General features: G+C 39.6%; 1 protein-coding gene across 7 annotated transcripts in view; it reads left to right on the top strand.

Moving 5' to 3' along the window:
- arhgap12b (Rho GTPase activating protein 12b) overlaps positions 1-26475 on the top strand; it is a 72065-nt gene that overhangs the window by 24867 nt on the left and 20723 nt on the right. For all 7 annotated transcript variants that reach the window (XM_055230037.1, XM_055230040.1, XM_055230036.1 and 4 more), the window contains exon 3: positions 25908-26222. In XM_055230037.1, coding sequence (XP_055086012.1) covers positions 25908-26222 — 315 coding nt within the window. The remainder of the gene's footprint in view (positions 1-25907; positions 26223-26475) is intronic.

The following is a 26475-nucleotide window of genomic DNA, read 5'->3' as shown; positions in this document are numbered from 1 at the left end:
ACATAACTGCAACCTGTTCTATAAGCTCCTCCTGATGCCCTCCCGTGCTGTCCTGTCTGTTGTTTGGGTGCTGGGGTGTAAGCCTGTGCGGGACAGGAGGGTGAAAGGAGCGACACCCTTCTCTGCGCTCTGTGGATTATCCATAGAAGAGCCATCCCCTTCCAGAGCTGTAATCATGTGAGTGTGAGGGGGTCCTGCCTAAGCCCCCTGCCCAGACCGGAGTGTCCAAGAGGGGCTTATGCTCAGGAGCAGCCCCCCTCTCTCTGGAACACAGCACAATGCAATCTTCTTACATCTGTGGATTAGCGTGTTGTGTAGGACATTCCTGGTTAACCTCCATAACATGCTCTGTACTGTGGCCTTGAATTATTGTTTTTGTTAAACAAGTGCTTAAGTCGAAGTACAGGGTTCAAAAAAGAAACTTGGCATTATATTACAGAGTCTAGATTAAGCAGGTAACATGTTCATCATTAATCAGTTATTCTTTAGATTTCATTTTCATAGTCATAATCAACCTGGGAAATTTGTGTTATAAATTATCACATTTTACAATTTTGGATTTATATGAAAAATTATAAGTATATAATGGATACATAAAAAAACGTCTAATTAAATTTAAATGTGCAGTGAGTTTTTTGATGGAGAGTCTGATACCAGCTTGTCTCCATGGAGATGTTCTTGCAAGGGACACACCACCATGCTGCAGGTCAGATCTGTGGAAAGACAACTCCGCTCACAGCAATAATGCATGTTTTTCAAGGAATTTTTGAAAAGTAAAAACGCACATTCAGGTAGGCCCCTCACAATAATTACCATATCGACTTACCATTGTATATATGAAAGCTGGAACATTATATTTTGGGCTCAATATTTATCATGTACATTTCCTTTGCAAAAGTGGGTAGATTTTCAATTTTTTAATGTAATGAGGTAATATTTGAACTCTAGCGTGTGGAATAAATAACTTCTGTGGTTTATTATTGGTTCATTTTGCCATTTATCTGTTGCCGCTCAGAATTGTTAATGATACTATATATTTAATTAATAGGTTTACTGGGATTATCTTGCTTTGTGTCAGTGGTTTAAACTAGTTTCAATATTGTTTTTTGCAATATTTCTCTGTAGCAAAAAACATGCTTCAAAATGTGTACCTTTTAAATTAAATTATTTTGTATTTTTTCAGTATGCAATTGGTCATAAAGAACAAGTTAGACTATTTTCAGATCTCACCAAAACAGGGTAATTTAGATACACATTATAAAATATCTATTATATTATGCAAAATGATCCTTGTCAATAACACTGTCCATAACATAAATCTACATATGATGAATTTTCTTTCAGTCTTCCTCTGGTAATCCAAGTGTTCTAAGATGGACATGATTATTTCCTTAGCCCCTAAAGACTCTTAGCTTTAGCTTTAGCTTGCTTTTGCAAGCATATCACCAAAGCAAAGTAACAAACCATCTAATACAATCAAACCATGCTTTCCCACAAATGTAATTATTATGGTTGTCAAATTGTGAGTGAGTTGTAATGGATTGGCTGCGCTCCTGTACTAGCAGGTCTCTGTGTCGCGGGCCAGGACCCCTTATGGTGGGCAGCAGAGGGGCCGGTTGTTGTGGTGCTGGCAGCTGGCCCCTCCTCTCCAGCAGCAGTCCCCCTCCTCTCCAGCTTCTTTTGATGTGAGGAGAGTGGGAGTGTAACCATGGTGACACATTCACACGAGTTGGAGTCTGGATGTGTTCAGAGGAGGGACGAAAAAGTGTTTTTCACAATACATCACAGTCACTATGCAGACGGCTGATGGAGCTGAGGAGATGTGGACAATATTGAATTATTAGCTTTAACTCATTTGTATCACAGGAATGAGATTTTACTTAAAGCTGACTGCTCTGGTAAAATGAAATCACTTTTTTTCAGGAATGCACTGATCCAATACTAGAAAATTGGTTCACTGTAAGAAAAAACTGCTGGCAGCAAAATTGCACTGCACTCAGTGGATGAAAAAACTGCTTCTTACCATATACAGGTGTACAGCACCTTTTACCGTTACTATTTTTATTTTCACAACCCACGACTGTTGGTGAATTTACAACTTTTTTCTGTTAAATGCTATTTTGCTTTTCAAAATAAAACCCCTTCATACACAGTAGCTTAGAAACAATTACTTTTATTGAAAAAGCCAAATCTGTGTACCAGTTACACAATTAAACTATGTGATTGCTTGAACATGCACTAAAATACACAAGCTCATGTTAGACAGTCAACTCAATCCTCTGACCACTAGTTTAGGTCATATACAGTGTATCGTTCAACTGTCATGACTGCCAAAAGACTCAAAGACAGTATTTATAAATAAAAGTAGTATCGTCATGTTAATTACACACAACAATATGTGTCATATTATTTCTATGATTTACTAACCTACAGTGCAAAAGTAAAAAATTAACTAATTAGCTTATTTTCAACACAGTGTAACAAAAAAGGACAACTTTTACCTTAGTAACACATAAGAGCCTCTGACCCTTGAAAACAAAAAGCATAATCATTTATCATTAATCCAATTGTATATATTTAGAAATACTACCACAAAAAGTCCAAATGTAGTTTATTTCAAATATTTACCTTTTAAATCCCTCTGCCTCTTCCACATGCAGTTTAGCGTGAGTCAGCCTGAGAACAGAGGAGTTACAAGTCACTTGATGTGCCTCCATATTGTGTGTCTCTCAGTCATATGTTTGTTCACATTATTACAGTCTTACAATGTGTTACTTAGTAACTGTCAGTGTGAAAGCTGAATCAGCTGACCGTTAGCAGCAGATATCTGCAAATGAACAACACAATCAATGCTCTAACCTTTAAATATATATGATGACAGACACAGCAAAATACCAGTACTATGCAGGCTCTCTCTATGAGAAAACACATGTGGCTGTCAAAATGTATTGTTGGCAACCAACTTTTGGTAAAAGTGGGTTATTAGATATAATGGTTTAACATCTTACTTTGCAAGCATAAGAAATTGAACATGCAATGTAAACATGAATCCAGGCATAACAAAAGACGAGGCCAAATTAGACTGAACTCAAACTCTTCTGTCCCGAGTCAACAGAGAATAAATATTGGGCCATACCGTAATTTCAAACTGGTGAGTCCTGCCCAGACTTTAGGGGCGTTACCTTCTGTAATGCACTGTGAACAGTTTTTAATGGAAACTGTCAAGTACTGTTGAAAATTACGCACATTTTTTACACTGTTTGATCGGATATCGGCTTCCAAATATCAGTTCAGACAATATCCTAATCCTAGACAATCCTAATATTATATAATGACCCACAGGTGTCATAGATTATAACCACACAGTAAACAGTAGTAAAGCACAATGTCGTCTTTAATATTAGCGCCGTAGTGTACTTGGTTTGCGTCCTGAACAACCTCACATTGTTTAGCTACAGAGAGTTCCTATTGTCGGAGGAACTCGGTGACCTCTGGTGCAGTGTTGGCTGGAGCAAGACTGTCCTGTCTGATGACTCAGCCTGAGTCCCCGCTCCTCCTCCTCCATGGGGCTATGGGTGCTGTGGCCCCTGTTCCCTGGTTCATCTCCTTTCTGGAGCTGTGGATGCTTCCTCCATGGGGCTGTGGGTGCCTGGGCTAGTGCCTCTTTCCCCCAGGACAATAACTCTATTCTCAGTGTGGTGGCGAAGCATGCCCAATGCTAATTCAATCACTTTCTACAGAAGCAGCTCTGTGACAATCAATTACCCAAGTAACAGTCTTTAATGGGATGGCACAGAGATATGGGGATATGTGAGTATGGGAGTGTGGGAGCATGGGGATATGTGAGTATGGGGATATGTGAGTATGGGGATATGTGAGTATGGGGATATGTGAGTATGGGGATATGTGAGTATGGGGATATGTGAGTATGGGAGTGTGGGGGTATGGGAGAATGTGGAGGATGGGCTTTTTGTTTAATATGGTATTTTTATTTATTTATTTATTTCAGGGACAATGCACATTAATAAACATTTCCATGTAAATATGCCAGAATTAGCCCGAGGGCTATTTTTCATCCGTATGGGACACGTCATTAGTCGACGTTGCATTACAGAAAATATGACACATTTCCAAGTGAAACATCCAGCTACTGCTCAGAACTCATGTGGTTTTGGTATTCTACAGAATGTGTTCAGATGTATTGAGAAATGGATTCTACATAATTCAGTACATTCAGATTTACTTGTAAAATAAAATGCACTATAGTGACTTCACAGGCAAACAGAAAAATATATCGGTTGACCTATATTTCTTGGTGTATTGGCCTTGACTGTCCAGCAGAAGTTATTTTGTTTGAGCCAACTAGCTGCCTAATGAATATGCTTAGGCCATTTTCACATAGTCATAAGTTGGGTTGACATCAAAGCGCATTCCTTGATTGTTGAGTTTGTATTAAATTTAAAATGCATAATTTGGGGAAAACATTCGATTCTCTGGATTCAACAAATTGGTATCTGCATCGGTCATGGAAAAAAAAAAACATCTCTGATCTCTAACTTGTATCTTTCATTTATTTCAATATTTTTATTGAATTATATTTATAGAAAAAGACATCAACTTGGTTTAGTGGAGCCCATTATGTACTTGTTTCTATGGAGACTGCTAAGTTTGATGAAAGTTTGTAGAACATTTCAGGCAAAACAGGAGCATGTCCAATTTATACTTTACAGCTGATTTGTGCTGTTAAACAAGTCTCTAGCGAACATTACCCAGCAGTTTTTCAGTTAGTCTCTCTCACTTTTTTGTTGAAAATCAAACACCTAAACAGGACCATAAACGCTCGTACTGATCCCAGGCTCCTGAAAATGTGTTGATTAAAACCATTTTGTATGTTTTCCTGAGTTTTCAGACAATCTTAATATTTTTGACAGTGTTTGCTAATGTGCGCATTGTGTCTCCATGGTAAGTGCCGAACATTCCACCATAGATGCATGTACAACACCCCCAGCGCGATGTCACTGCAAAGTATCAATAGAAGATTTTGGATTCTAGACTAAGAAAAAACAGTTCTACATTTTTTGACTCACCCTAGTTGGGAATGTGGTCATGTTTTGGTTATGCCATCTGATGACGTAGAGGGTAGATCAGTAATCACGATGAGCTACCTCTTTCTGACCACAAAGACTGACTGTCCAATCGCTGGGAAGGGGCGAGGGAGTGGGGGCGTTGCGGTGATGGATGGGGGCCCGGCTGGAGGGGACGGTCTGTGGGGGTTGGCTCTGTGATGTCCCCTTATCCCCGGGACACAATGTCGCTCTGTAGTCCAGGCATGTCCATTGTCCCGCGCTGCGTCGGACAGGCTGAGTCATACTACAGTGGGACCATAAGGCACATGTTTAAGTATGCATAGCTGTCTGTGTGGAGCCCACTCTCCCGGGCTGGCACTGGGCTGTGCTGGGCTCACTGGTGCTCATGAGTGTGACCTCATCACAACTTGAAATCAGTTGGATCCATCAGTGTTGTCTTCTATCAAAATTCGTGGGCCACAGTTGTCAGTTGTTAAACCCAAGTTGCAAACATATATTCAGTTAAAAGATACGTTTAAGACGGAATTTTATGTCTGAGCAAATCTGAGCAGGAAGCAAAGATCAGTACAGTTGCACAAAGGGATCCTTCCCCTGGCTTTAGAAACTGGGAGGTTTTCTCAAGCCCCTGAAGAAGAAAGACTTTGTGGTTTATGTGAGTTGGGAGAAGTGTAAAATGAAGCTCATTTTTTGTTGTATTGTCCATTTTATGACAAATTTACTTGATGAAATGTTCACCCAATGCCCTGATAAGTTCTGATGTAATGACAACAACAAGATGAAATGGTTGTTTAATTCTAATGTTCATAAGTTGGCATCATTTCTATGTAAAGTCGGGAAGAAGCGGCAGATGAGTTTGTGTAAATTAATCTACCGGTATTGTTTTTTTTTTTTTTTTAATAACACACGTCTGGACTATTGTATCTTGTTAATTGTGTCTTATAAACCCATTAAAGGGCTCGACACAATAATAAATTCAAATCAGTCAAATGTTGGTAGACAGAGATGAGTAGAGTAGTGGTCCAAGAAATGTTATGCGATTTTATTTATATAGCACATTTAAAATACAACATAAGCTGCCCAAAGTGCTTCACAAAAAGTCAATAGAAACAGAAATTGGTCAAGTGTAAAAAAGTATTTGAAGAAAAGTGCTACTCAGGTAAGACTGGCAGGACATAAAGTCAGATTTATAATTTGAAGGAACAAACATTAAATAACCCAAGAAATCTGGTATTTTCAAAGGACAGACACAAAAATGAGAAATACTAAATCATATATGAAGGAGCTGTGCAAGAAACACAAATGTTCAAATTATTTCATATTGTCAACATAAACATTGTATGAAAGTTTACACCATTTTGTGAAGCATTTTGAGATTTAAGTTGAGGTAACATTATTCTTATTATGAGTCACCTAGGGCTGAAAGATTAACTGCAATCAAATCAAAATCACAATTTGAATGGACGCAATCAGCAAATCAAAGGCAGAAATTTTTGAAGTGCTATAATTTCCTCCGCAAACAACAAAATCTCCAGTCTTACTCTGCATGAAAACTGCTAACCCTGTAGTTTAAATCTGTACAAACCTGTTCTGAAACGTGATTCTTGTATTAGTTTGTCTGGTTATATTTCAGTCACTGTGACACATGGTCTCATTAGAGGGTCCACAGTCTGTGAGCACAAGGTCAGAGCGCAGCCTATGAACCAGCTCCAAGCACTTTACTTTGGTATGGAGTCAGTATACATTACAGTATAGACACAAGACTCAAGTTTGGAAAATGTTCAATACTTTGCACTTTATTTGTCAAATGAGTAGTAATTTTCCTTAATAAGAATACATATTTTAGTTGTCTTTGTCTATTATTAAAGGTTATGTATGTAGCTTGGGATCTTATGGATTTAAAAAGCTACATATTGATGAGATGCAGAAGTTTTACCCGGTTACCCATGCCTCACGTGAAAGCCGCAGAACCGCAGAGGCTGCACTAGCACTGATTAATGATTGGCTTCAGGTGCTAGGGTTTAGGCGGTGGCGATTCAGATCAGAGAGTCTCCTTTTAGGTTGTGAACTTGAAATGTGAAAGACTCTCTCTGTAGAGTTTGGGATTGACTGTGGCAGTAGTACAAAACGCTCTTAGAGATATATCAGACAAAATGACGTAAAAAGTAAATGGAAAAAGCTGTGGACCAACCTGTTAAATTGCACGGTCACTATTGGTTTGTGTTGTCATTATACTGAAATTTTAAACTTGATGCTCAATACTGATTTTGACACCCAAATGATCATTTTAAAAGCTTTTTAGACAATATTTACAAGCTCTTTTTAGACAATCTTGTAATTTTCAACAATAAAATAGTAGTAGTAGTATTTTAGTAGTATTATAGTAGTATTTGTTTATACCATGTGGTCTTGTAAGTGGTAAATGGTCATAATTTTATATAGTGCAAGAAGCTCAATCACTTCACATCAAGGAACCACTCACTAGGGGTAAGGAGGGTTAAGTAAATACGTCTGTAAATCAATACTGTCAGAACTTTGGAACGAAGGACAACTTTAGGATTTAGCATCTTAAAACTGAATTGAAATCACAGTCCTGAGCTCTATGTATGAATGAACCCCGTCAGATCATCCACATACATTTTCGCTGGTCACCTCGACATGCTGGAGGTGTGAATCTGACCACTGGCCTGGATAAAAAGCACATTTATCACAGGGGCAGGGCAGAGGGGAGCAGGAAGGGGGAGTGGATGTAGGTCACATGGAGAGAAGAGGAGATGGAAATAAGAAAAAGAGGATGTTTAAATCTGGAGCGTTTGAAATTATCTGGAGGAGAGTGAGCGCTTAATATGCAGATAGATGTCTCCTCCACCCACACACACTCAACCAGAGCACCAACAGCATTTACATGTACTGTTTATGTGCATTCATTCAGTTAGTATCAGTTCCATATTATGCTCTTTTTAAAGGTCCTTCATTAGCCAAAATTGACTCTTGTGAGCTTTAAACCACGCTAGAATGTTGTGTTAAGTGTTTTTACTATCATTGTGGTATTGAAATCCGTATTGAGTTTTGAGTATATTCTTTAGTATCGAAATCAAACTCTCTATGCCTCCTCCTCCTCCTCTGTGCCTTCTCTTCTCTGTCTGTAGCTGATCAGTGGGAGATAGTCGTTGGTCATTCTGGACTGAGATTTGATTAAGCTGATAGTGTGAGATAAATGCAGCTCCACAGCTCCTCTCTGCCTCCTCTCTTCCTCTTTTCCTCCTCCTCCTCTCTCCCTCTCTCCATTTGTAGCTGATTTGATGAACCTGATAGTGTGAGGTGAATGCAGCTCGTCTCTGCCTCCTCCTTTCTGCCTCTTCCTCCTCTGTGCCTCCTCTTCCTCTGTCTGTAGCCGCTCTGTAAGGACAGTACCTGGACATTCTAGGCTGTGGTTTGGTGAACCTGATGGTGTGAGGTGAATGCAGCTCCAGCTCGTCTCCATCCAGCGCCCACAGTAATGAGTCATCAGCACATCTCTGTCTCCCTACGGCTCAGAGAAGAAGGGACATGGTGTACTTTTTGTTACATTTTCTTTAAAGGGCCCATATCACAGTATTTACTGCTTCTGCTTACGACTATGTTATAATGTTTCCTCATCAAAAACGTGGAGTTCTGTTTTATTTTATTCACACGTTTATCACAAAATGCTCTGTTTCACTTTTTGTTCAGTAGAAATGGGCCTGAAATTATCCAAAAGTGAAAGTGTACGTGTGTGAATGAAACAAAACACAACTCCAGGTATGTTTATGATAATGAAACAGCATTATAACATAGATCAGAAAATTGCGTAATATGAGCACTTTAAGTAAAACATGTGTGCATCCTCTATTAGCCGAGTGCACTATATTTCACATTGTGTTGACCTCTCTCCGTTTGACCGCCCTGTGTGATCCTTCTGGCTCACAGCTGGTCCAAAATCGTCTCTCTAATCTGCTTTAGCTGAGGGAGAGCAGGATTTTGTCAGTTTGATGCTCGGCTCTGGTGTAAATACATCGCGATCAGATGTCTTTTTGTGGCTGGTTTAACACACTAGGATTAACCCAAAATAAGGATTTGAATGGATGCAAAATTACCAAGACTGGAGTTGCTTAAATATAATGTAATGTTCACTATGAGACTTGTATGAATCTGTGTGTCAGATACTCTCCCTGTGGCTCCATGGGGTCATATTCTGTATAAAAGCTGCCAACCCTGTAGTTTAGACCTCTACAAACGTCTCGTACTAGTTTAACAATTCAGATTTGGCATAACTTTTCTGGTGTGGTCATTTCTGACAAATAAAACGCAGCATTTCATGTATTGCACCCCTCCTCCTCTCAGTAATGGTTCACTCCGCTCATAGGGCCAGGAAAACCAGAAAACGCCACTGCCTGCTTGTCTTCATAAATATATTATTGCGAAATGTTCCACAGTTTGCCTTTAAACATATCAATATTGCATTTATTATTATTTACTGCTAAACATACCTTGAAAATGAATATCATGCTTTCTTGCTGTCAGCAGGGTCGCCTCCACAGATCTGACCCATGCCGTGCCTTTTGTGTCTTATAATATTTATCAGAAAAACTGTAATTGGATGTTATGTTTCAAACGATTGTCCTTGCTTTGATTGGCAGAAGTTGTGTCTTGTTGCTAGGTTATTGTGTCAGTGGCACTGGAGCGTGTGAACCACAGACTAAACGGCCCAGGGGTCATGACCTCTGACCTACAGGGCTATTTGGGTGACCCAGAGCAGAGCGAGCCGTCACAGAAGTGGGGCACCCTGTTTTCACTCTTTGATCTTCATGCACTGCGGTGTCGGCGTGCTCATAAATCTAACAACAGTGTCAAAGTATTTTTAGGTTGGGAAAAGTGTGGCTACTATTGTCTGCAGAAGGCTGTGGATTAAGATACATTTCACACACACAGTTGCATTTACTATTGAAAATCTAGTATTGAAACTAGATACTAATTTGAGCAAGCATCTGTTGAGGAAAGGAAATGAACCATTCCTTGGTAAACTTGAGTCATATCTTGAAGTAACAGTACTGTTCAGCTGTGGTTATCACTCATAATTGGAAAAACATGACAAAAGACTGGACACAGATTTGAAAAAAATATATAGAAAGATTTATTTTTTGTCAATTTTGTCTCACAGTGTAAACCGTTTTTGAGTGTCCCAAAAAACAAGCGCTATATAAATCAAATCAAGCATTATCCAAATCTAAAATGGATTGTTTTGTGTTTGTGGTCGATTGTCACTCTCTCACCTCTTCACAGTCCCGGGTCATTGAGCTGATGAGGCTCTATTTGAGTCTGTGCCCTGAATAGCGCCTAAGACTCTTAATCTGCTGTATGTGTGTTAGTTGTCAGGACAGTGTGCGTGTAGGCCCGGGAGGAAGCGGAGATAGAACCCTCAACCTAGCACCTCCGCAGCCCCCCTCAGAGAACCCCCAGGATTCCCCTAAGGACCCCCCCCCCCCCCCAGGACCCCCACCTGACTGGACAATGTTTTCCTACCTGCGGAGCCCACACTACATTGTGAGTACAGGTGGTTAGGAACAGTACTAAGGCTCACAGTAAGTGGAGCAGGTGCTACTGTCATGGCCGTCTGTGGAGAGGAAGGCAATGTCTAGCAGCAAGCTTGTTTGGGATTTGAAAGTTATTTTGTCTGTAGTTTATAGCACAAATTTATCATTGCTGTGTTGAAGTTGAAGTTGGCTGTGCTCAGTTTTACGAGTTCTGGGTCGTGTCATGTTGTCACACCTCATAGAATTTTCAGTTAGCCTAATGTTAAACCATGTTAGACCAAGATTTTAAGGTTAAGGTTGAGGTACACCTTATTGCGCCCATAGGGAATGTGTACTCTGTATTTGACCCGTCCTTCAATGCCACTGGGGCAACCTGTCAGGAGAAGTGAGGACCCATCTCCAGATCTTGAGCTAGTCTTGGTCAGAACTACCTTAGCAGGAGAATTTGACCTATTGTGCATGTTTTGGGTTGATAGGGGAAACTGCAGCCCACCCAGGCACAGGGAGAGCATGCAAACTCCATACAGAAAGGCCTAGGAGTTGAACCTTGAACCTTCTTGCTGTGAAGCGCTAGATGCTAAACTTACCGTTCATTCAAAATTATTCTGACACGGTGACTCAGCAGTTTATCTGTACTTTGTTCTGTTTAATGCTTCTCAATGGACTTTTTACACTGAGGGCAGAACACAGAGGCATTGATGTGCTGTTAGCATGATCATTGTTGTTAGCATTACCCTAATGATCAAAATGAATTAGAATGTTTGGAATGTGTTTGAAACGTACTATTTGTGTCTGTCATGTGCGGTTTGAAAAAAGTACAATTGGGAACAGCCTGTTGCGATAAATCTTTATTCAATTTTAACATGATCACAGAACTTTAACCCCATATTCCATCAGTTTTTTTCATTTTTGTTGTTTAGTCCTTGTTTTGTAATACTAATAATTTGTTTCCCATAAGGTTGTCAAAAGTATCAAAAATCAGATACTACAGTAGCTCAGCTGGTAGAGTGTTTGCCCACTGATCTGAAGGTTGTTGGTTCAAATTCCACTCTCGACATAAACTTCATTGTCTGAGTCATCAGATCCACTGACTCACAGGTTGAGCTTCCAGCTCCCACAGATGAATGCTGCTGTTGTGTCCTTAGACAAGGACTTAACCCACCTAATCATTTAATTGATACTGAAACTAGTATTGAAATTAGATATTCATTTGAGCAGGTATTGATACTAAAAAAAGACATGTTCACAGGACAGAAATGAACCTTTTCTGAACACCTTTAGAATGATCTTGTATAAGTATAAGACACATAGACTAGTACACACCCATGGACCACCATGGAACCTACCTGCGACAGGGATTAGAGATATAAGGCCACATGGTAATATAATAGAAAAAACTATGATTTAATGTTGAAAATCACATTCTCTTGTGTACAAGTGTTTTTTTTTTTATTATTATCATCATATAAAAATCAGTATTGAGTATCATGTTTATTCCGTAGTATCAAACTGAAATTTTAGCCTCACGACAGGTGCAGGTCAGGTGTGGTTAACGCGAGGAGCCTGACAGTGATATTTGTAGTGTTGATTCATTTCAGCTAAAATGTGTCTTCTTCTCCAAACAGCATCACTTGTGTCACACAGCCTTGTACTTATCTGGTTAGCTTCTCCATCGGTTTTCATTAGTGTCACTTACTTCCCCAGTCTTTGTTGTACCTTCCCTAAGTGATGTTAAATGTGTTTCTGGCGCCCATGCAATTCTATGTAAAACTGTTTATTCTTGTTCTCTCTGTGTCCACACTGAGACCCCTTCTGTCTGCTGTTATTCTCTGCCAACATGCTGCTGATATTAGAGATGGTCCAGTAGAGCTTTTTCTGCCCAATATTGACCTCTAAGGTCAGCACTAGGGTTTACTGTGACCTGGGAATGCCTCAGGATTCCCTCAGAAAAAGAGATAGTGTGCACATGACCATGGACCATGGCCATTATCTGACACTGTGATGGAAATGTATGTGTGTATTCATGTTGTGCAGAAAATATGCCTCTTATATGTCTTCATGTAAATGCATTTGATCTGTCAGTTTGTCAGATTCAGAACAGACATTATAATTTGTAAAGGCTTTGTCTCATCCTCCAGGAAACAGTTTGTAGTTTTACCTGTCTTCAAGTATAAAAGCTGATTAACTCATGACTGAGCAGACGCTGCTTTTGTAATATATGATGTTTTCATTCTGGTATAAATACTTGGAGAGACTTGCTTGGGACACTGTAAGGCTGCCGGTCAGTAACAAAGAATATCCCTTTTTGTAATTCATAACTTGCCAGGTTTTGCAAATTGATCGTTATTACTATTTAAAGGTAGCACATAGTCTGGGTTCTTACTGGTTTAAAAATATATTACAATTACTGAACCTGAGTGGCTAGAGCCTCAACCTGCAGAAAGATGACACATACATGTTTTTCTCATTCTCAGTATATGGGCAGGCCATGCCTCATGTGAAAGCTCAGAATGTCTAGAGTTCACTGAGCTGCAGAGGCTACACTAGCACTCATTAATGATTGGCTGCAGGTGCTGGGCTTTTTCTCATTAAGAATCCCCCTGCCCCTTGTACATGTGCTCACTCTCAAACAGATTAGAATATCTGAGAATATGAAAGAGATCTCCATAAGCCGTGCCATCTGCCCTCAAGTGAGAGTGAACCGTACTGGGCCCCTTCCAAGTACAGTTTTACATAATACACCAGGGCTGTGAGATCAAGCAAATTATCATATCAATTTTCACATTTTGCAAATCCATAAGGCTCAAATTATTTAACATCATGTCCTCTCTGAGAACTAAATGCCCCTGTGTCTCCATGGGGGTTGTACTCTGTGCAAAAGCTCCTAGCCCTGTTGTTTAGACCTCTACAAACATGTTCTGAAATATCCTTGTGTGTCAGATGCCCTCCCTCTACAAACATGTTCGGAAATGCATGGGATTCTTGGATGAGTTTAGCAATTAAAATTTTAGTCTGCTCTCAAATATTAAAGATGCACTATGTCACTTTTTTATTGATGGTCTACCACCTGCTTGTCTCCATGTAGATTATATTGTTTTTCCTGGAATGTTCCACAGTATGACTACTTGCATGTGTTCAATTAAACGTAAATAGTAAAACCATTTGTACTGAGAGTGGGGTCGCCTCTCTACAGATCTGACCTGTAATTTGGTCTGTTGGCATCAGTTCTCTCCACAATGTTGAATTTAATACCATGCTGTGGAACATTTCAGGCAAAGGAATAACATCTCCATAGAGACAAAATGATGATAGAGACCAGAAAAGTTACATAATGCACCATTTATAGGGCTCGTTTCTCATGTATTTGAGTAAAACATGTCTTGTCCCTGTACAGATATGTCTTAGAAATAGCTCTTGAGGTAAAAATAAGTCAGCTGTGAACTATCTGCATCTAACTATAGTGTTTTATTGTTAAATAATCAGGAAGTGCACATTAGCATGTTAGTCATTCTCTAAAACTCAACTCTGGTCTGCGTGTTATGAAAAGCACTTATAAATTCAAGGTCAACAATCAAGGTGAACAATTTGGACGCTCAAAATGCTCTGAATAACTTTGAACCACTACTGTTTAAACTGTTAAACTAAAACTCTGAATGAACTGTTTATGTTTTTAAAACCGTAAAAATCAGGTATAGCCTCTTCAATTCTCCTGTTTAAAAGTGCTCTCAATGCTGATTGTAATGATAAATCATAATCTATCTATATATTCTTACTTCACGCACAGCCATAAACAGTTTTCATTGGTTGTACAGTATGTGACATAAGCCCCGCCTCCTCCATGTTGCTCTGAGATACAGTGCTGCTCTAATTAGTTGGGCCCCATCACGCTGTGGGCATTAGGCTGGATTAGGCCCTCAGCGGGGGCTTAGCTGTCAGCTGTCAGAACGCAGGAATGTGTGAGATGTCTTACTGCCACCAGGGGGACATGGGGACACACAGAACAGGAGCAGAAATAGGCTGCTATAGATAGAATGTAATTTTCACCAACAAATACACAATAAATGATAATACTGAAACTAATTTATGCCAGTGACACAAAAACATAAAGCAGAATTTTACCCAAAAAATATTCTAAAAAAGATGAGCTGCATTAAATAAATAGCAGAATGAGACAGTTTAGTAGTAGTATCTATAATGAGTCATAGAAAAATACCAAAAAGTTCCCCACTAGTACAAAGACAAAGTACCTGCAATAAGTTTTGATCCCCAAAAACGATTATTCTGTTATGCATTGAATAAGATAAGTCGATTATAAATACAAATACAGAAGAATCTTTATAAAGTCTGACCTTTGTGACAGTTGTGGATGCCCTGTCAGTTGAACACGGGCAGCTTGAAGTCTTAAAAAACACATTGCACTCTACGGGACATTTCTTTCTGAACCGGACCTCCTGTACCTATAGAATGGCCTCTACTCGCTCTCACACGGGACCAGAGCGGGAATGTGTTATCCAGTTCTTATTATAGATCCAGGTTGTTACCTTATGTACAAGAATGGATGCTGTGATGCCACACACTTGCTGGCTACTTGTGGTGGAATCTACTACATAAGAGCACTAGTGTGATTACTCAAGTTGCTACTCACACGCCATGCTGGTAATAATGTAATAATAGTATGGGATATTTTAGTGCATGCATGTACAAAACCACAGAGCGAAAAGGTACATCTTTCACCAGCAATACTTGCCACACACATCTCTGAGCCCAAAAAGTATAGTTCCATCTCTTAATTTATTGATCGACAAGTTGATATGGTAATTATCATGTTGTTTTTTTTAGGTTTACTTTCTTAGCACGTGGTTAATATGTTCCCAGCAGACGGATAGATCATGGGGTCTATGGAGTGTGCTCACCTACTCCACTGTGGTCCATATTTCAATGTACCGGTACTAGCCTTTACTGCTCATGATGTGCAATGTAAATCTGTTACATGTCACTTATTTCATGTGTATATGAACTTCACACTTCAACTACAAGATAGGACCTTCTTTTCTTATCACTCTCGGCCAATCACAGCCTGCTACTTTTGAAAACACCCTACAGATCTTCCAATATCTGTAGTGTGGTATTCGATTGTTGATGTTGCTACGTCTTTGTGTTCCTTGTATCTCCAGTGTTTGCAGTACAAGTATCTGTGTATAGTAGCTGCGTATGTCAGCAGACTGTTTGTTGTTTGCCCTGTGTTACTTGGTTAGCGTCAGAAGGTTAATGATGTTGATGCTCTAGCCCTGTTCTGTTGTGTCAAATCTAAATCTCAGATGTGAAGATGCTGAGTCACCTTTGCCCTGCTTTATAGCCTTTAGTAACCCATGAAGCGTACTTCCTCTTCTTGTTTTCTGTAAACTTTTAATATGTAACTAAACTGGGCCCAAACTGAGCCTAAAGCAGGACCAAACCAGAACTGAACCAGAACCGAACCACGACCAGGACAGAACTGATATTGTATTTGTTGCTATGACAATAAAAGAGGATTACATTTAGGGTAGTGTGTGTATATTAGAATTATTGATAATAAGTCCAAATAATTGTAAAACTTGTAGGTATCAATGGAGTCTTGTTCAGTCTTAATCAGCTGTTTTGTGAATGACTGGACAATTTGTTAAATGGTTCGTTGCTGGTTGTGGTTGCTGTGGCTGTATATACCCGTGATGGAGAGGGAAGGAGGGGGTACCGAGCCTGTAAAATCCCACTTATCTGCGTATGGTATGGGGGAGCGTCAGGCGGGCATCGGGCTGGAAATGTAGGTTAATCTGATCATATGGACAGAGCCAGCCTCATCATCATCATTGAGGAGGGATAGACAGACCACAGGAGGGGGGGCAGTCTATACAGGAGGAGGGGGCTGGAGAGAGGAGGGACCATGGGGAAGAGTGTCACTGTGTCGCATACAATAATGGAGGAAGTGCCTCGATCAAAGATGACTGCTCCTGGTGAGATCTCAAACAGCTGTCTGAAGCCAGTCCAGTCGCAGCTGGACATTGGTAGTACATGTTTCTCAAATATGGATGTTCTATATTTTCTCTAAAATATTCTTATATTATTCAGAACAAAATGTATTCTCTTAGCTTAGGTCTTTGCTCATTGATATTTTATTTTACTTGTAAATGTTGTTTTTGATTGGTTAATCCGCCTGTCAATCATGTTCTCTGAAAAAGCATTGCAATATAAAACTACGACAATATACACCCTTACTGTGAGCCCTCCATGCTTGTTCCCTTGGAAATATTATTCCTTTTGTTATAATCACAGCACGTCTTTCTCTACAGAAAATTTTATTTTTTATTTCCGTGGAAACATGCAGGTGGTACTTTCAGAAATGGATATATTTTTTAATTATTACATAGAATTGCTCCTTTAATGTGTATTTTATTGGCATAATTACGATTAAAGCATAGCTTTAATATAGAGATTTATGGATTCTACTATTTTGACTTTCTTCCTCCTCTTCTCTCCTCCTCCTCTCCTCTTCTTCTCTCCTCCTCTCCTTCTCTTCTCCTCCTCTCCTCTTCTCCTTCTCTTCATCTCCTCTCCTCCTCCTCTCCTCCTCTTTTCCTCCTTTTCTCCTCTCCTCATCCTCTCCTCTTCTTCTCTCCTCCTCTCCTTCTCTTCTCCTCCTCTCCCTTTCTCCTCTTCATCTCCTCCTCCTCTCCTCCTCTTTTCCTTTTCTCGTCTTCTCCTCTCCTCCTCCTCCTCTTTTCCTTTTCTCGTCTCCTCCTCCTCCTCCTTCTCCTCCTTCTCCTCCTCCTTTCCTCCTGTCCGGCTTTCCCCTCTCCTCCCCCTATCGTTCTCTCCTCCTCCTCTCCTCCTCTCCTATTCCTGTGTCCCATTACACCCTCTCCTCTTGCTCCTCTTATGTCACCATCTGTCTGCCCCACAGTGACCTCTGCTGGTGGCTGTGTGCACCTGATGCCCTCCCTCTGACCTGTTTGGCTCTGGCTCCTGTTATTTATGGTTGTCTTTACTGTCCTCCTTGAGCCTCCCTGAGCTGCTTGTATTAGATTTTGATTGTTCTAACACAGAGGGAGGGGAGTGCTCTCAACAGAGCACTAAACAGGAACATAATACCAATGTGCAAATTCAACAGCCCTGCGTAGTTATTTGTGAAAACTATTACTGTGTGTAGCCTGGGTTGCCAAAGCCTTCACGTTGTTGCCTCATCAAAAACATGCCTAAAGAGGTTTTAAATGTCATCCATTCTTGATCTTTTAAACACATTCTCAGTGTATGGACAGGCCTCATGTGAAAGCTCATAGTCTTCAGAATTCACTCACTAGCACTGATGATTGACTGCAGGTGCTGGGGTTTTAGGTAGTGACCATTCAGATCAGAGAGAGTCATTTTAGGTTTAAACCAATTGGATTTCAGCATTTTTTTTCCTCTTCTCTCTTTTTCTCTTCTTTTCTCTTACTTGTTTACTACTCTCCACATTGCAGATACATATTCAAGACATCAAATATATAACACAAGATTTATGGAATTATGTAGAAAAGAAAAAAAAAAGTAGTCATCCTTTACTTTGCTGATAGCACTGCAAACTAGTGTTGTCATGATACTAAAATTTCAAACTCGATGTCGATACTGGGCAATAGACTCCATACTCGATACCAGTTAAACTTTCAGCCATATAACACTCTTCTGTTTCCATTGTCCCTCATGACTCTGTTCAAAAGGCAAACACACAGAATGGGGCAGTGTGTCACGATAATTAGTATATCGATTTATCGTTTAATATATGAAAGCTGGAACTATATTTTTTGGGGTCAGTATTTATCATGTGTACATTTTCTTTGTATTACTGGGAAATGTGTGGTTATTTTCTGGCTGTATGGTAACATTTGAGCTGTAGAACGTTGAATTAATAACTTCTATGACTCATTAACAACTAAGTACTGAAGTGTTTCATTCTGCTGTTTATATATTGCAGCTCGTGGTTTTTAAATAATATTGCAGATGAAGATTTTGTGGTTTATATCTGCTCTTGGTTTACTGTGTCATGCATGAGTTACAATATTATGGTTTATCATCAATATTTACTTAAGAAAAATACTTCAAGATGAGTTATCATGACAGGTGTGCACTGACTTCTGCTACTTTGCAAAGTCAATGTTGCAAGCTTCCTTCTTTATTAGCTCATTAGTCATTACACTGGAGTTAAAAGTTGAATTACTATACCTTTATATGACTAATGACTAATATCAAATGGCCTGTCTGAATGGTGCAGATGCCATCTCAGTTTGAATAAAGTGGTGGGTTTCCCAGTCATTGAAACACACTTGAAACAGTTTGATGGAGGAAGCTGCAGTCGGAAATCTCAACCACGATTTCCTCTTGCCTCAGGCCGGTGCACGCTTGTGTCAGTCGCGGTTCCACGTGTCCCCGGGGACAGACTACTGCGAAAGAAGGTAGATAGGTGCGCGGTTCCAGCATGCGGCACAGTGTTAGCGTGGTGTGTGGTGCTAGCATGCTGCGGCGTCTGAGTTTGTTCAGAGGGTACAGGAGAACCGGGGAGGATGACGACGATGTGTTTCTGAGCTCTAAGGTGCGTAGGTTTACTGTGTCACTCTTACTGACCTTTGGCTGTTTTCCTGAGCTGTAGGCCTTGCCATTTTTCAGACAAGCGCTGCGATTCTGAGTCACAATTTGTTTTTCTAGTAGGATTCTGTTCAAAGTTCACATTTTAGGGGAGCGTAAATATTTGCGAGAGCTTCATGCATTTCTGAACATGTTTGTCAATGTTTTGGATAAATACAGACTTTGTGATTTAGTATTTGTGAAATTGCAATTTCAGTTTGATTGTGATTAATTTTGCAGTCCTAATTGTTACACAATAGTTACTTGAGATGTGCAATTTTATATGTGAATGTGCTGTTGTTAAAATGCTGAGGTTCTGACAAGATGCATTATATAACTTTTCTGGCAGAGGATTTGTAACCTGTTTGTTCATTTTCTGGCACAAAGTTTAACATCTGTATGTATGGATGGATGATATAACATATCTATGTTAAAGGTGCACTTGTCTCCATGGAGATGCATTACCTGAAATGCTCCATAACATAGAATTAAAGGAATCTATCTTGCATTTTCTCAACTGCAAGTATTGCAATATAACTACCTAGAAAAAGAACAGGCATTCTTTATTAGTGGGCTTGCCTCTCCACAGATCAGGCCTGTAGCTCAGCCTGGTGTTGTCACCTGCTTATCTCCATGGAGATGAGTTTAATGCCATACAGTAGAACATTCCAGGCAAAGCATCAACAGCTTTATGGAGACCAGCAGGTAGCCGACCCTTCACCAGAAATGTTACGTAGTGCCTCTTTATCTCAGTTACAGATGTTTTTGTTGTTAGAAAATATTACAAAAACAACAAATGCAGCCAAATCGAAGTGGCTATTTGTTTGCACGCAATTGGCAAATCATGAAGGATGCAACTGTGATTCTTGTATCAGTTGCTCATATTTCAGACTTTTGACACTGCACGTGTTTAAAATGTGACCTTTGAGCAGAATCCTGTTATTAAAACAAAAATCAAAAATTGCAAATAGTGCTGCACAATTTGAGAAAAATATCTAATACATTCAATGCCATAATGCCCACATGATAGTGAAAGCAAAAGCAGTGGATAGACCGTTAAACTGGAAAGTTGCATAATGCCCTTTTAAAAACAGTGTAGTAAGTTACAGACACTATTTTGTGTCTGTCGTGTTGCATTTTGTTATTTATTCATTGCAGTTCATACTTTTTAACAAAATTGCACATTTAAAATACTTGTTTGGTGATAATTCTGCTTTATGGTTTGGTTTCCATGTTATCGTTTATCGTCTATATTTACTTCGACAGTATATCACACTTCAAAATGTGTTATCGTTACAGGCCTAGAGATTCTTTAACATATTCACTTTCTTTTCCTTTGTATCGTATTATCTGTATTTGTTTTTTGTTGGCTTTTTATGAATCACTTTAAATGCACTTGAATTGATCTGACTGTAACAGTTGTTTATTTATGCACTTCATAACATTAAAATTATAATTATTCATATCCGTAACATTTTTTAACTATCGTGATATAATCGTTAATCGCAATCATTCCGGCCATCATAATCGTGACACCAGATTTCGATATCATCCCAGGCCTATTGTCTTGCCTGGCTGTAGTTCGTGCCGATCCAAGGCAGATGGATTTCTCCTTCCGCTCCCTCACTTCCTCTGTGTGTAACTGTTCCATGGGCCCTGGCAGCACTCTGTTCCTCAGAAGTGTCAGATGCCATTCCAGGTGGTGATATTTTTAGCTGGCCTTTGATAATGGACCCATATGTGCTGGACAGTGTGTGAGAGCATATGTCCACTTACATAAGGACGTGCCAGACACACACTTTGTAATGAGGAAACCAGTGTCTCTAGACTTTCACTTTAGTTTCTGCTTGGTTTAAAAAGGGTCTGGTAGAGTCATCTGTTACTAAGGGAAGGCTAATACTCAGTTATTTACTCAGTTACATTTACTTGTGTGACTTTTTGAAGAAATTAGTACTTTTTAGAGTACTTTTCTAGCAGCATACGTTTACTCCTACTTTGTAACTTCTCTGATGTCCCACAGTATGGCATTAAACTTGTCCATCTTCCATCTATTACTGTGTTTGTATTTATAAGTAAACACTTTGAATAACATGCATTTTTTTACTTTGAGTGGGGTCACCTCTCCACTTATCTGACCTGTAACTTAACCTGGTGACTTGTATACATGGAGATAAGTTTAAAGCCATACTATGGTACATCCCAGGCAATGGTATATCTATTGATTTAAGCAGATGGATGATGTTACAGAAACAGTTACATATTGTACCTTTGTAAAACCCCCAAAAGGACAAAATTGAATTTGTCAACTGGACAAATCGTTGTAGGATCATTCAGGTCGCTTCTTCTGGTCAGATTGCTGGTGGCCACTGCCTTATATCTATCTGAAGGGAGGAGCTAACTACACTGAAACTGTAAACAGCTCCTACGATTGGTTCAGTTGACAGATTTAATTTTGTCTTTTGCTATGGATCAGACCTGGACGACTGAGGGATTACACAGACCAAGTACATGTTGTTGTTGTTTTTCTCATTATGGACTTTTTTATTGCACTGAAAAACAGACAAAACATGCATCCTTACTGTGAGTGGCCTTGCATCTCCACAAACCTGACTGTCATTTTGTCTGGAGGAGAGCCTCTTCCTTCGTTCCTTTGTCTGTAATTTTCCACAGTACGGCATAAAATGGATCTATCTCCATGCGGACTGTTCTGAAGTATGGGTTTTAACATGCCACTGCCTGCAAGTTTCATACTGTTCCAAGTTACCATATTAAAAATATATCTAGTGTTGTCACGATACTACAATTTAAAATCTTATACTTGTTCTGATACAGCTCAAGATCATTTGAAAGCTATTCAAGAAAGATCCATTCCAGACTTTTAGTATTGATGCCTGTTCAAATGAGTATCTAGTTTTAGTATTGATTGGTATCTGATTTTTGATACTTTTGACAACCCTAACATATACTGCTAATAATATTCGCTCTAATGGAAGTTGCAGTTCCATTGACTTCTGTCCAAATGATTCTCCCCCAAACCCCCTGATAATCTAACATCCTGTCTGTCACCTTTCTGCCTTCAGACACCACATTATAATACTCTTCATTTGGATAAAATCTCAGATATCTCTCTCGTATCGGCTCTGCCCTGAAATCCTGTGTCAAACCCCTCGTCCCCTAAGCAGAACAAAGGCCCAATTGAAGCTCTGCTCTGATTGGCTGGTTCGCTCTCTGGAGGCAGACCAGGATCTAACCCAAATACTGTGTCCAAATCAGGATCTACATTTGACACTGTGCCGTTTCCATAGTAACGCGGCGGGCCAGTGCTTCATGTGGTGACCTTCGGGTGCTGCCAAGTTTGCGAAAACATTTTTGAAGTGCGGCCATGTTGACACAGAGGGCATGTTCTACTTTCCAGTTTTTTGGTGTTAATCTGGTGTTTTTTTTAATGGATTTTAATAGCTGTAATTTAGGGCTGGAATAATAATAAATATGAAATTACAATGTGCAAATCACGAACATGGAATTATTTTGATACAGTGTCACATTTCAAACTGTATCACAATAATAAGAAAAATACTTGCTAACACTTTATATTTACTACACTTTAATTACCCTTAATAAAGCATGAATAAAGACTTAACTCATTCTTTAAAAAACTATTTGTACATTATGATTCAGGCCTAGTAACAACTTAATACCTAAACCCTTACTTTGGTAGTTACTCAGCCTGAATCATTCTTAATAAATGTTTCATTCATTAGACAGACACAGTTTGTAACTTTTTAGCCCAAAAAAAATGTGTGGCTTGCATCTCCACAAACCTGACTCTTATTTGGCCTGCAGGACGGCTTCCTGCTTGTTTTCATGGAAATGTTCCTTAGGCTGGAATCTTCCACAGTGTGGCATCAAACTTAGCTATCTCCAAGGAAAATGTTCCAAAGTATGGTTTTAACTTTCTATTTCCATGGTATTATGCTTGTGCCACTTTTAGACTGTTACATACTATACTTTTAAGTCTTTGTTCATGCTTTATTAAAGCTAATTAAAGTCTTGTTATTATAAAATGATACCAAAGACTTGATGCTCAATACCAGTTTTGATATTGATTTGAAAAAAAAAAAAAAAAAACACAACACAACATAATGCAAAGATAAAATAATAGTAATACTGTAATGATTTTTTGTTTGTTTGTTGATTTTTTTGTTGTTGTTGTTTTAAATCTGGTTTTAAACTAGTTCTGATAGATCACGAAAATTCTAAAAATATTTTACTTCAGTCTTATCCTGTGTAACCCTGTAGTTCAGACGTCTAAACATGGTCTGAAATGCCCCAGTATGTCAGATGCCCCTCCTGTGTCTCCATGGGGTCTTATTCTGTATCCCTGTAGTTCAGACCTCCACAAATAATTTCTGAAATGCATGGGATTCTTGGATTAGTTTAACAGTCTTAAAAAGTGTTCCATGTTGAAAATCTTAGTTTAAAAAAGTTCATTACAAAAATATCAATTCTATATTTTGTATTTTGACTATTGAATCGAATGCTTGGTGCCCTTTTCAATGTGGTTTTTGCATCTCTGGTGGTTTCTTCATCTGCCCTTCCTTCCTCTTTATGCTCTCTTCTCTATTTTTGTATGGAACATTTTGAGACAGGCCTACAATAATCAACAGTCGTCATGACAACAGCCCTGCATAATTCAGTCAGCAATCCTCGTGTACTAGCATGAAAGGTCAACAGAACTGCACTAGTTATGCAATAACCTTCTTTCAAATTTAAACTCAAATTTAAACTATCTTAAAAGCGCTGTACCTAATTTTTAGTCTTAAAAAAATGAAACATTTTTAACAGTTTGCAATGGTCCAAAGTTATTCCTCACTTACCTTATGCATTCCAAGCAGTTAATTATTCACCATGACGAGTTTATAAGCACTTTTCACAACTTTTAGAGAGCAGAGCGGAGTTTTGCTCTGACTATAAAGCTAACAAATAACAACTAACATGCTAACAAGCACTTCCTAATTACCAGGGAATAAAACGCTTTCTATTTAGATGTAGGCCCAGCACACAGCAGACTTATTTTGACCTCAAGAGTTGCTTATACAATATATCTGACTGGGGGATCATTTATTTTCAAATACACAAAACAAATTTAAGAAGTGGTAGTGGGTAGTATCAGTAGTATTAGTAGTGGCAGTATCAGTAGTATTAGGAGTGGTAGTATTAGTAGTATTAGTAGTGGTAGTAGTGGTAGTATCATCCAAGCGGTCTTCACATTGTCTTTATAACTTTGCTCTGTTGCACATATTGATAAACTATGCAGAGAATGTGAGTGACTGTCTGACTTCCATTACACAGGTCTGTAGACTAGTCTGCGCTGCACGTGTTATTTCGCCCTCTCCCCCTCTTTTCATTTCCTTTCTACTTCTCTTCTTTTTATTCATACTGTTCTGTCTTTCATATCTATCACTCTATCCTACATTTTCACTCCACATTCATCCCTTCTCGTTCACGATCTCCCTCTCAACCCCCTTCCCCTCTCTCGCACCTCTTTTCTTTTCCTCTCACTTCCTCTTTCCCTCTGTCTCTCTCTCACTTTTCTCCCCATCCCCTTCTCCCTCCCTCTCTTTCCCTCAGTCCCTCCCTCACTCCTGTGTCACGGCTCACTGATTCTCCTTGTTGCTCCTGCAGAGGTGTGATTTATGAACACAGCCCTCTCTGCAGCACACATCCCTCTCGTTCTCTCACACACACGCATGCACACACACATCCACCCACCTACACACACACACACACACACACACACACACACACAGGACTGCAGTAGCGTGACCAGGCTTTCTAATGAGGGCTTTACACGGTAGTCGCTTTGCCTCTGCCTTATTATTAGCCACATGTAATGGTATTATGAACGCATTAGGGTTTTAATATTTCATTGTCTTCTTTTATTTCAATAACCAAACGAGAACATAGCAGCTTAGACTGTTAAATAGACTTTATTTGATTGTTTTGAGACTGTAGACCTGTTCTAGAGAGATTAGGGCCCAGTAATTCATTTAATTAAAGCCACAGTACAGTATATATAGCATTTAATTCTAACATCTGAAATAGGTTTTGAGTTACTTTAAGGTTGGTACATCCCATGTGTTAATTCATAGTTTGACGCCTTCAGTGAGAATCTACAGTGTAAATCATATAAATAAAGATGAAATATTTTAAAAAGTGTGACCAAAACTTTTGATTGGTAGTGTAACTTTTTTAGTTAGTTACTTGTGCTGAGTGGGCTTGCATCACCACAAACCTGACTCTTATTTGTCCTGGACGAGGATCTCCTCATGCATGTTTCCAAGGAAATGTTGTTCCTTAATATTATTTAAAATTTATATTTTCATGGCATTAGGCAAATGTTGAACGTATTGGTCTCATAAAAATCTGGTATTGATTCCAAGATTTAATATCGTGACATCCCAAGGGCTGATAACGACTTCCTTGGTACCACATAAGGTCACTGCAGGGGGTCAGTGCTCTGGAGTCTTTGTAGCATCATGCAGTGTTTGTTAAAGTTGATTTACCTCTACAGAATGGAATAATTCTGTGTTACTTTGTGTGTCCTCAGTTCTCATCTTGTTGTGTTTTGTCCCCATAGAGCAACTCTCCCACGGGCCCAGGCCGCTCCGACTCCCCGGTCTACACTAACCTCCAGGAGCTGAAGATCTCTCAGTCCAACCTGCCCCCAGTGCCCTCAGGCTCCCCCTTGCACCTGCACGGAGACTGGGAGACGCACAAGGACCCCAGTGGCAGACACTTCTACTACCACCGGGCCACGGGAGAGAGAACGTGGAAGCCCCCCCGCACCAGGGACGCATCCAGCACCAGCAGCCTGAGAGGGGACAGTCTGAGAGGAGACAGTCTGAGAGGGGACAGCCTGAGAGGGGACAGCCAGGGCCACGCAGAGACCGAGGTCAGGATATGTTATGGAAATGTATTGTAATATCACAGAATTAAAAGGCCATCGGGAGGTTATCCTGGACAGTTTCACACAGTTCTAGGCTCTCTGGTTTTACAAGGCCTTTTTGTTTTACCTGTAGATGGTAGATGTGAAACCTGTTCCTCCATCCACCCACACCTGGCCCTTCCCCCCTCCCCCCTCATCTCACCTGGCCCCTCCCCTCACCACCTATGCTCTCTGGTTTTCTTCTGTCAGGCCAAAGCTG

This window comes from Periophthalmus magnuspinnatus, chromosome 20 (assembly GCF_009829125.3).
Source record: "Periophthalmus magnuspinnatus isolate fPerMag1 chromosome 20, fPerMag1.2.pri, whole genome shotgun sequence".
In the NCBI taxonomy this organism is placed as follows: domain Eukaryota; kingdom Metazoa; phylum Chordata; class Actinopteri; order Gobiiformes; family Gobiidae; genus Periophthalmus; species Periophthalmus magnuspinnatus.
Note: the sequence above shows the minus strand (reverse complement) of the source record. Positions and strands in the feature narration are given on the sequence as shown.